At 37.1% G+C, this 12,553-nt stretch overlaps 1 protein-coding gene and 1 pseudogene across 10 annotated transcripts in view; both read right to left on the reverse strand.

The window, feature by feature from the left end:
• The window catches only part of AHI1 (Abelson helper integration site 1), a 194,186-nt gene that overhangs the window by 138,610 nt on the left and 43,023 nt on the right, over positions 1 to 12,553 (reverse strand). For all 10 annotated transcript variants that reach the window (XR_003910543.1, XR_003910544.1, XR_003910545.1 and 7 more), the window contains 4 exons: positions 9,422 to 9,651; positions 7,387 to 7,493; positions 4,274 to 4,392; positions 199 to 329 (listed from right to left, as the gene is read on the reverse strand). Coding sequence is in view for 7 of the 10 variants with exons in the window: in XM_029943881.1 (XP_029799741.1) it covers positions 199 to 329; positions 4,274 to 4,392; positions 7,387 to 7,493; positions 9,422 to 9,651 (587 nt within the window). In the remaining 3 variants the exon portion in view is untranslated. The remainder of the gene's footprint in view (positions 1 to 198; positions 330 to 4,273; positions 4,393 to 7,386; positions 7,494 to 9,421; positions 9,652 to 12,553) is intronic.
• On the reverse strand, positions 4,875 to 5,251 carry LOC115296394 (annotated as a pseudogene).

Below are 12,553 nucleotides of genomic sequence, written 5' to 3' on the forward strand. Positions count from 1 at the left end.
CTTGTCTTGCTCCACTCTCTGCGTCTCCCTCCTGCCCTATTTCTCTCTCCCTCCCTCAGGAACGAACCCGCAAGGATCCACGGCCCCACCGGCAGGGGCGGCGGACTAGACAAAAATTATTTCAGAAAATGGTAGTTTTACCTTTATTCAAAATAAAAACAAACCAAAAAATATTTTTAAGATCAATGAGACATTTACCTGTTTCTGGGTTCCAAACATATACTATACCATCCTCACTCCCAGCAAAGAGAAAAGTCCCACATGGTGTCAAAGTACTATGCATCTTTTCCCGATAATTTGCTGCACCTACGAATTTCCTTGAGGCTAATCTACAAACAAAAAAGATTTCACAAATGTAACCTGTCTTTGCCATTGAAAAGATTGGTGGTTAAAAAACAAACTTTTCTCTTAAATGCTTCATTTGCGTTTAACAATTTTTGAGACTTTGTTACATGGGAGACATTCTATGATGGGTGTAGAATAAAGAGATAGTCCCAGGGACTCTCAGGTCAGGGAGTTTCTAATTTAGCAGCACAGAGAAGGAATGCATCAGTATAAAACAGAAAATGGATATAGAAAGTGCCACAAAAGAACAAAAAGAGTACTTTGCAGATTTGGATATAAGTGATTAATTTTCTAGCTAAGAAGAGAGACCCTACATTACGGAAGTAGGATTTGAGTTGGTTACTAAAAAATGTACAGAATTTTTATATTCTTATTTTTTTCCAGGTGATAAATTTATTTTTTTTAATTTTTTAATGTCTTATTTATTTTTGAGAGAGAGAGGGAGAGGGAGAGAGAGACAGAGACAGCATGGGCAGGGGAGGAGCAGAGACAGAGGGAGACACAGAATCTGAAGACAGGCTCCAGGCTCTGAGCTAGCTGTCAGCACAGAGCCTGACATGGGCTGTCATGACCCACAAACCATGAGATCATGACCTGAGCTGAAGTCGGACGCTTAACCAACTGAGCCACCCAGGGGCCTCTCCAGGTGATAAATTTTAAAAAATGTTTACTTCTGTATTTTGAGAGAGAGAGAGTATGCATGAGCAAGGGAGGAGAGAGAGGCGGGGAGAGAGAATTGAGAGCCCAACAAAGGGCTTGATCACATGAACCAAACTGTGAGATGTGGACCTGAGCTGAGCCACCTAGGCACTGCCATGTGATAAAGTTTTAAAATCACACAATTCATAGTTGGATACTTGTGGAAATATTAAGTAAAAATATTATTAAATCATCTGTTAAATATGGTATGTAACTTTCTAGACTTTGTCACTTGTGAATAATAGCTAACTTTATTTTAGTGCTCGCAATGTGCAGGCAGACACACTACCGCCCCTGGTTTAACAATGAATTCATGAATAATGGGCCTCTGTGTTAGAAAGTACAGATTAGGTATTATCATTTTAGTAGGTATGTATTATATCACTATCTAAATGTACCTTAAGAAATCTTCTACTATGGGACAACAGAATGTTCCCAGCTTTCTCCTACCCTGAACACGGTTTCTATGAACAAGCTCCTGTAAATGTACTTTTTCACTGTTTTATAATTATTTTCACATAAATTCCCAGACCTGATGCTATTGGGTCAAACATATGTAGAGTCCTTGCTATACGGTGTAATGTTTTAAGTACTTTACATATGTAAACTAACTTCTTCTCCATAAAAGCCTTACAAATATGGTGTATTATTTCCCCCATGTGAATGAGGAGGAAAGAGAGGCAGAGAATGGTTAATCAATTGTTCAGGGATGGAAAAGGCAGGAAGGATTTGACTCTAAGCAGTTTGCCTCTAGAGCTCAAACATGATTCTAAGCTGAATACTACTTACTGATGAAAAGGAGAATAACCAAACTTCTTAGGCCTGGCCTTCTAAAATCCGGCTCTAATCTCTACTCTAATATACCTCTCAGGGCTTTTAGGTGGCTCTGTTGGCTCAGTGTCCAGCTCTTGGTTTCGGCTCAGATTATGAGCTCACAATTTGTGGGATGGAGACCCATGTTGGTCTTTGTACTGATAGCAAGAAGCCTGTTTAGGATTCTCTCTCTCCTTTCTCTCTGTCCCTCCCCTGCATGTATGTGCACTCTCTCTCAAAATAAATGAGTAAACTTTAAAAACAAGTAAAAAAAAAAGAACCTCCCTCAGCACTCCCGATCACGAAACTTATGCTTCTACAGTTGAACACAACTTCTATTATCCTATTTCTGAATTTTATTCCAGGCTTTTCATGTTTTCCACCCTCCTGACAACACTTCCATCTTGTCTAAATTCAAGCTCAAAGGCCAGCCTCTCCACAGAGCCTTTAACAGAAGACTATAGTAGACCTACCATCACCTGTACTATTGCCATGAAAGATATAATGCTTATTATGTATTTATCTTCATTTAAAAAAAATACATATCAAGTACTTACTACCTGCCAGGCATAACATAGGTACTATGTATGATAGACGAATAAGAAGATTCCAATCCTAGAAGATCTCACAATGTAGCCTAATTAAATGTTTTGTGAGTTATTCTGGAGGCAGAACAACTAGATTATAAACTCCTAATGAACTACTTCTGCTAATCATTCTCCCATAGCACTGATATCAGTTCCCGGAAGACCTCCACATAAACAGTGAAGGCCTTAACAGTTAGCCCTAAAAGATAATTGCAGAATAAACTAGTATAGACTACCACATTTTCCTTTCAAAATACAATGACAACTAACAGAACTAGCTTTGTCTCGTTTGTTTTAACAAGTGCTATTAACTCCAAACAAAACCCATCAGAAGACCATGCTAGTTCTTCTAGAACTCTGCTTCTCTGCTTTTTACATTAAGGATATTTCCTTTCCTTATTTAGAAATAAAACACAATGATAAAAGCAAGCACATATTTATCAAAAGCCATCTCATTCTGTTATGATAGTATATCAGAGTACTACACAATACCACTATCATAAAAGTAAAAGATATCTACGGCAGAAATTTCTTCTTTTTTTAAAGTTGTGACAACAAAGAGCAACTGACTATATGTCTACTTCAGAACTATTCACATTTTTTAATATAGTTTATTGTCAAGTTGGTTTCCATATAATACCCAGTGCTCATCCCAACAAGTGCCCGCCTCCATGCCCATAACCTATTTCCCCCTCACCCCCACCCCCATCAATGCTCAGTTTGTTCTCGGTATTTAAGAGTCCTTGTGGTTTGTCTCCCTCCCTCTCCTTAACTATTTTTCCCCCTTCCCTCCCCTACGGTCCTCTCTTCAAAGTTTCTCCTGTTTCACATGAGTGAAAACATGTATCTGTCTTTCTCTGCCTGACTTATTTCACTTAGCATAATACCCTCCAGTTCCATCCATGTTGCTGCAAATGGCCAGATTTCATTCTTTCTCATCGCCATGTAGTATTCCATTGCATATATAAACCATATCTTCTTGATCCATTCATCAGTTGATGGACATTTAGGCTCTTTCCATGATTTGGCTATTGTTGAAAGTGCTGCTATGAACATTAGGGTACATGTGCCCCTATGCCTCAGCACTTCTGTATCCCTTGGATAAATCCCTAGCAGTGCTATTGCTGGGTCCTAGGGGAGTTCTATTAATAGTTTTTGGAGGAACCTCCACAGTTTTCCAGAGCGGCTGCACCAGTTTACATTGCCACCAACAGTGTAGGAGGGTGCCCGTCTCTCCACACCCTCGCCAGCATCTATAGTCTCTTGATTTGTTCATTTTAGCCACTCTGACTGGCGTGAGGTGGTATCTCAGTGTGGTTTTGATTTGTGTTTCCCTGATGATGAGTGATGTTGAGCATCGTTTCATATATCTGTTGCCCATCTGGATGTCCTTTTCGGAAAGGTGTCTGTTCATGTCTTCTGCCCATTTCTTCACTGGATTATTTGCTTTTTGGGTGTGGAGTTTGGGGAGTTCCTTATAGATGTTGGATATTAGCCCTTTATCCAATATGTCATTTGCAACTATCTTTTCCCATTCCATCGGATGCCTATTAGTTTTGCTGATTGTTTCCTTTGCAAGACCTATTCATACTGGAGCCAAAACATTCTTTGTTGTGTAGGGAGACTATCTTACAAACTGTAGGATGCTTAGCAGTATCTCTGGTCTCTCTCCACTATATACTAACATTCAAAAATGCTTCCAGACACTGTCAGATGTCCTCTGGGGGAAAAACTGTCTACTTAAGACCTACAGCTGCATTTTATAAATATGAATTAATTCAGTTATTATTCTATGAGCGCTTAATCTGTCAATATTGAAATATACTTACATTCGGAGATCCATAAGTCTCAAAGTACTGTCTTTGGTATGGATTAACAATCGTTTTCCATTGGGATGAACCTCCAAATAATTTATGGGAATCCCCTTAAACTCACTGTCTTTAATTTCCTGAAATGATTTAAAAAGATTATAAAATATTACACTGAACAGTTTATTGAATATGAAGCCCCTTTTAGAGTACAAAATTAATTTGAAGTCATTTTCAACTGCAATTTAAAGGATCCTTTAAAGTTGCTAGCCAAAGAATCCCCAACAAAGATTGAAAATAAAACTGATAATACATATTTTTTGAATGTTATGTAATGTTACACTTAATTGTCATTGTTGTAGTATATCCCCAAATAAAACGCACTTCCTAAAACATAACTTCAACACTGAAGTTTCTTGCTTACTATCATATAAGAAAGCTAATTTCTATAACTGCAAAAGTAAGTACAGAATTACTTTTCAAATTCTATTTCAGTCTGAGATTCTTTTTCAGGTACTTATTTCCACTTTATCCTGAAAAAGGTATGTTATTGGCTTCTTATTCTGAGCTCAATTAGATTGTAGTTTTAGGGATTTTTTTTGAGGAACAAAACCCAAGATTTTTACTTGTTCAATTCCTCAACGACATCCTTTGCCTGAGTCTCTCTGCCGTATCGGCTTAACCACCACAGAGCTGCAACCAACCACTCTACAGGATGGCCCTGCCTCTTCTCTTTCATAGAGGCTGGCTCACTCCCCTCGTTTCTCGTCATCACCAACCTTAATGAGGTTGATTTGATGCTCAGCACAAGGGTCCTCCCTACCAACCTGACATACAGAGGCTCATCCCAGGTGGATGCGAGCACACAAGACGGGCTTGATGCTTGTCTAAGGCTTTGGCAGCTTCACAAATTCCATGTGCTGGGCCATGGTGGATGAGGGCGGTCTTCAGCCCCTCTCATAAAGCAGTAACAACACCCATTACACCAGCCACAATGCTTTCCTCCGTATGGTGGTGGGTAATGGTGGAGCCAAATCTAGGGTTTTTTTCCCCCAATAGTTATTTAAGGCATCTATGGAAGACGCCTGGCTAAGGATGTCAAGAAAGACATACACATTGAAGGAAAATCTGCCTGGATGAGCCTCATGCAGAAGAATGACTAAAGCAAAACTGCTTAGACTACAGTCTACAGAGTCAACGGAAAGTCTGCTGTAACCTGCAGGCAGAATTTGGAACTAACCTTCATTTCCTTCAAGGACCCAACATTATGTTTTGTCCTCAGCTCCTAGAGGGTCTCCTCTTCAGCAGCTGTCTGGCACCAGCTGGAGGACAGAGGGCTACAGTACCAGCAGCAGCAGCTGAGCCTGTGCTATTGCTGTCTGACACTAAGACCTGCCGCTAGCTCCTTTTTAAGAGTTACAGGAAAAGGTCGAACACTGACAGTACAGTGGGGGTTACACTGATTGAACTACAACGTGGGAGTGGGGATGCACTGATGGAGATAGGAGGAACATTTACACAGTTGCAACTGTGCCAAATTAACAACCTAGAGCTGTCTAACAAGTTGTGCTGGGCATGAATCTGAGAAAAGTGCTAGCAGGTCTAGTGTCTCTAGTGTCTGCTAATGATTTCCTCTGTATTGTTCTGCATCATACTCATCCTCAAACTAAAAGAAAGCCCTGTTATGAAGCCCATGTCCTGTAACAGGGAGTGTGTGCAACGTAAGGGACAGCTGAGTGTAACCTCCATGTCTCACACTGCTGGCTGAAGAGAACCAGGTAAGAAATCAGAGTCTACAGTTTACTGTAGGGCATTAGCTACTGAAAGACATTCCCGTTTCGTTTCCTACCAGGCTGTAGATTTTGAAGATAAATTTGCCTTTTAGTTACTATACTGAGGTAAAGAAACATATTATTTTTAAGACAAATCATAGGCTTTGTGTTGTACATGCAAATTACTGAAATAGGTGCCTTTGGAGTTTTGCCAATCCCTCAGGTATTTAAGTAATTAGAAAGTTATTTTCAAAGTGTGTGAAATTAATCTACAAGATGAATCCCAAGCCATCAATCATTAATCTGACAGAGTAGAGGAGAATGACTAAAAATAGAATACGCAGTTTTTAAAACAGATCTGATCGATTCAACTAAAGTGCATAAAAATTCTTTTTCACTTAAAGTGTCTTTTTCCAAATGAGGACAACTGTTATAGAAGAACAAAAACTTAACAATAAAAGTATAGCCTATAGGATAAAAACTATATCAACTTATACAGAGCAAATTCATGTTTACAAATCCATTTGTATTTCTTTTTTTTTAATTTTTTTATGGTTTTTATTTATTTTGGAGAGATAGAGACAGCAAGAGCAGGAAACGGTCAGAGAGAGAGGGATATACAGAATCTGAAGACAGGCTCCAGGCTCAGAGGTGTCAGCACAGAGACCGATGTGGAACTCAAACTCACGAACCGTGAGATCATGACCTGAGCTGAAGCCGGACGCTCAACCGACTGAGCCATCCAGGCGCCTCTCCATTTGTATTTCTAACTTGGGGAGTACGCACCAACAAAATTGCTGAATACACCAGCCACTGTAAAAACACTCCAAAAGTGAAATATTATTCATTTGTTTCTGCCTACTTAGCTAAGTTTAAGTGAAAACAATTACTGTGATTGAATGGTAGACCCCACTCATAATTACATCATTTTGATTACATCATTGTGAAAGACAGGACTGTCAACAAAACGTTGAGCATGCTGTTTTTAGTGATGTTACTGGGTCAAAGGAAAGAATATGAATAGCAGAAAATGTAAGTTATGATTTATAGATGGTAATATAACATATGCCTCATTCGAGCATAATTTTGGTAGTGGATCACTGAATGCCATATCACAAATTAGGGTTCAAATTCAGAAAGTAAAATCTGACCAAAACGAAAATTTTCACTAAGTTGCTATATCATCAACTGGCCATTAGGAAGACTTGATGACTAATCAATGATAACATGAAGGGACTGAGAAAAGCTTCACATTTTTTGAAGAGAGAACAGTGTGTCCTCATGTCATATTTTTAAAGTCATGTGGTCTAATATTTTCTAATTTCTTTAATTAAACCCTGAATATGAAGTAGGATTTTATACCTTATTTACACTCCAGTGGCGCACTGATTGTTGCACATCGTTAACTTTGACACAGGTATTCCAAACAACAATCATGCCTGTGCAATCTCCTGAATACATGTGATGACCTATTTAAAAAAAAATTACCCTTTTATAAGTGCTACACACAGGTAGAAACAAATAATATGAAACTGGAAAAACACAGCTCAGTATAACAAAGAATCAGAAGGCTATTAAAAGGTATTTTAGTAAAGAAAAAAAAAAAGGCCAAAAGCCAAAACACAACTTGTAGTCAAATCTCAATGATCTTTATATGAATTTACTTGAACTTGTCATTTACCTGAACTTGAATACAAAAGGAAATGGGCATTTCAGTGCATTTGTATATAGTTCAAATTATAAAACCAAACAAATAATTTGAATTATCCAATATGTCTCTATTGCTCACTTTCATTAACCTGTATAATTTGTTTTGTATTTCTGGAAAAACACCTATATTTTAATATATACTTTTAGCAAAATACCTGAAACCAGTAGAAACTCAACAATTAGAGAATGAATAAAATAATAAATAACAGGTGTTTCAGGTTAACATACATTCTTAGAGTCAAACCATTTCATAGTTGAGTGGGACCTCAGAGACCATCAAATTCAACTTCATACCCATTGAGGAATATCTTCCATACCATCATGAACAGATAATTATTCAGCAACTGTGAACTTAATATTTTACAAAGCAGCTATTCAACTGATGAACTACTCTGTATACTAGAATGTTCTTTCTAATTCTGAACAAAGAATATCTACCTTTTGCAGCTTTGGCTCCATCTCTACCTACTGGAGCAACACAGACTGACTTTCTTTGTTTCATGTATAGATGTCTTAGTCAAACATTTGAAGAAATTCATTCCTCTTTTTATGGTCTGAGTTACTTTGACTGTGACAAAATTTACAGAAACGTTTCTGTCCTTGGTTGACTTTTCCTAAATGTGTTCCAATTCATCCTTATAGTTAAACTGAATATGTTAGCGGTACTATCATTTTGATAGGATTCCATACTAATTAATTATAGCTATAGTCCACATATATAGCATCTGAAATAATGTAAAGGTATATACCATATTCATACAGGATTGTTGAGGAATAAACTAGTTTACACATGTAAAGTTCTTAAAACATTAAACCACACAGCAAGGACTCCAGTAATGTTTGACTCAGTAACCTTACATCTGGGAATTTATGTTAATAAAATAATTATAAAACAGTGTTAACAAAGCTTTATATACACACACACATACACACATGAATAAAATTCATAGAGATTGTGTTCATGATATAGGAAAGCTGAAAACATCCTAAGTATTGTCAATAATAGAAAAATTTTTTCTTGAAAATTTCTTAAGATACATTTAGACAACTACATAACATATACCTATTAACTGTTAGCTGAATGCAGTGGTGCTCAGTACACAGTGTATTCCCTCACTATCTAATATTCTTTTGGTATTTCCCCCTTCTTTTAACCCTTTCACTCAAAGTCACTTAAAAAAAAAACCCTACTGAGAGGGCACCTGGGTGGCTCAGTCAGTTAAGTGTCCGACTTTGGCTCAGGTCATGATCTCAGTTTGTGGGTTTGACCCCACACCCGGCTCTGCGCTGACAGTGTGGAGCCTGCTTGGATTCTCTCTCTCCCTGCCCTCCTCCACTCACACTTTCACTCTCAAAATAAACAGATACAACTTAAAAAAAACCTACTGAGGGGATAATCACCAATCAACGAAATTTATGAAATTTGATATACGACTTGTTGTCACAGCAAAGATTATCTGAATATAAATGTTTAGGAATTTAATGACCTTGAAATTCTAAAGAAAACCCCCTCAGTGCTAAATCTGTGCCTAGGTCCACCATATGATCTGCAAAATACACATATATCCAAAAACATCTAATTATCAACCCACAAAATCTTTTGAGCTTAAAAAAATTATTTCAGTGAACTAAAATTAAAAAAATTCTTCATGAAACTAGCCTTCATCAAGGATATACTGTGACCTACCTTCAATATCAAAACAGAGAGAGTTGATGAAACTCCTGTGCACATTAAACTGTCGGATCAATATGGCAGGATCCTTTTTCGTATCAACTTTCCATATCCGTATCACAGAATCATAGCACCCTGTCACCACCAGCTCTATCACAGCAGGATGGAATTTAGCCGTGTAAACAAAAGAAGGATGAGGTAAAACTCTGAAGGTATTGGTATTATTTATTTCATTTTTCCATATCCTGGAAAAGGATAAAAAGTTATATATTGCTTCTGAAATGCAGAAGTTTCTAAAGCTTTCTCTAAAAACACAGCCAATGGGACTTAAGTAAGCAATGATAATAACCAATGGTAAACTAAATTTCCTAACAATCAAAAATAATACGATCAAAGATTTGATGGCTGGGGTTCTTTACATTTTGACAATGCTACATCTTAGTTATTATGAAGCATGTTAATTTGCCTACTAATTGCAATCTATACTGTAAAATGAAAAATTATATTTAGATATGTCTGTTTTTCTTAAATATACCTACTTTGGTCACTGATTAAATACACACTGTATAGTTGGTAAAATACTGCAGTTAGTACATCACATACAAAAAATAAAATCTAGGGAGGGCTTTAATTCCCTGCTTAGGTTGTGCATATCGGTTTTGCAAAGTGCTTATGGGTAGAGGTTTAGAGAACAGGATACTCTATTTAACCTTATATAAGTAATTTCATAGCACAGGTATGATCTCAAAGACTTACAAGCCATAATGAAATTACTGTATGAATACTTGCATAAAATAAGATTAAAATAATTATGATTTTTTTATAGTAAACAGACTAACTTACATTATATATTCAATTTATGTTCAACACTCACATTATCTCTTCTTCTAAATAATGGACAATTTTTAAAAAGTAGTATTACTGTCACTGCCATAGTCTTAAAACCAAAGGGTTAAAACTGTTACGTTAGATACTCTGCAGTTCTAGTCAATGTGTAAAAATAGGAAAAATCTAGCTACAGACAGGGAACACTGGGTTTTTAAAAATTTGATTAAATCACTAGAATTAGAAAAATGTATTAATTTTTTAATGAGGGAATTTATAGTTCATTCTTTCAATTAGCACCTAAGAACTAAAGCAAATTAAGTCCCTTTCAAAATTATCAAAGAAGGAAAAAATACAGTTGCCATTCAAGAATAACATTCTATGCATTTTCTCAGCAGCTGCTTCAAATACAGGATATGATCCTCAATTACTAAGAATCCAAACTAATGATGAAGGAAGTGAAAGAACATGTTTTCAAGTAAAAATAAAGCATGTGTGTCACTGCATAAACATTCTTACCATAGTAATACTTTCAATGAATGCTGCATAAAATATAGTACTTACTGAAAGAACAAAATTACTAATTTGTGATTAAAGTTGTTAAGATTGATTAAAAGATGAAAACTTTAGTTGCTTGCTAAAAAATCTCAGCAGTATTATCTGAAATACTATATAACAGGCAGAAATGAAGTAACTGTATCTTAAAGACAGCTCAATTAAAACAGACACAGCATTTGGGGGGCACCTGGGTGGCTTAAGTCAGTTAAGCATCCGACCTCAGTTCAGGTCATGATCTCACAGCTCGTGGGTTTGAGCCCCATGACTGGCTCTGTGCTGACAGCTGAGAGCCTGGAGTCTGCTTCAGATTCTGTGTCTCCCTCTCTCTTTCTGCCTCTCCCCTGCTTGTGCTCTGTCTTTGTCTCTCAAAATAAATAAATGTGTTTTAAAAAATTTAAAAAACAGGCACAGCATTTTAAAATAAAAATGAAGCTTTTCATTCAAGACCTAACTGGTATGAACAATGGCTTTCATCAAGCAAGCAATGGTCGAATCCAAGAACAAAAGAAATATGTTAATGAGTCTGGGAGAAAACAGGCTGATCACAGACAAATAACAAGGATATACTCAAACTTGTAACGACTAGATGAGTGCACATTCACAAATAATTATTAGAACTGAGAAAGAAGAAACAAGTTACTACAGTATGTGGGATGAGGGATGGCATGGGGACCTATGTGCCTAACTGGGAGCCATTACACATGGGGTAAGTCTGATTATATTAGGAGTTGCTGGTTAGAGAAAAATACAGATTATATGGATGACAGCTAAAGATTCTGGTTAAACTTACGTGGCAGACAGCTATCCAGCAGGAAAGAGTTACTCAAGAGACACTACCACCGACATGCGGTGTGGATCTTCAGGAAGACTAAAGGAGACGCAGCCAGAGAAACTCATGCCTCTGCCACCCTTGGCATTATCAACTCTCCTCTCTGCCTTTGGACTTTAGCATATTCATTTTAGCAGTCTTTACCTCTTTCAAAAGTGGTTCTAGCCACAATGTTTCTCTCTTTACTCAGTTAATCTAACACATTAATATTTTTAAGATGCAAAGAGCTCTCAAAGCTACAAAGAAAAATGTATATTTGCTACAATATATTATGTGCTCTGTGGAAAAATCCAAGAGACTTCAAGAAATGGTTAAATCTGAGCTGGGTTTTAAATGATGACTCTGAGCCCATGGTGGCTCACAAAAGACACTTAAATGTTTGCTGAGTCACTGAGTTGGTCAGGAATACTAGGAAAAGGGCATGTAAGCACAGGAAGTGGAGGCAAGGCTACAGGGCACGAAGATTCCAAAGAGGGTAAGATACTATGGGCATTTGAAAAGATTGGGTGAGGTCGAGGGCATATAGCAAGTGCACAGGGCAAGGGTGTAGGGTCAATGAGAAACATGCCTGTCACGCCATGCTAAGGAACTGGAACTCTTTCTTTTCTTTTCTTTTCTTTTCTTTTCTTTTCTTTTCTTTTCTTTTTCTTTTCTTTTCTCTTTTTTCTCTTTTCTTTTCTTTTCTTTTTTTCTTTTCTTTCTTTCCTTTTCTCTTCTTTTCTTTTCTCTTTTCTTTTCTTTTTTTTTTTCCTTTTCTTTCTCTCTCTCTCTCTTTCTAATTTTTAAAATGTGTTCACATATTTTCATGTGAGCAGGGGAGGGGCAGAGAGAGAATCCCAAGCAGGTTCCATGTTGTCAGTGCAGAGTCTGAAATGGGGCTCAATGCCACCAACCTGACCTGAGCCCAAATATAAGAACTGGATGCTCAACCAACT

Source organism: Suricata suricatta, chromosome 7 (genome assembly GCF_006229205.1).
Source record: "Suricata suricatta isolate VVHF042 chromosome 7, meerkat_22Aug2017_6uvM2_HiC, whole genome shotgun sequence".
NCBI classification, from domain to species: Eukaryota; Metazoa; Chordata; class Mammalia; order Carnivora; family Herpestidae; genus Suricata; species Suricata suricatta.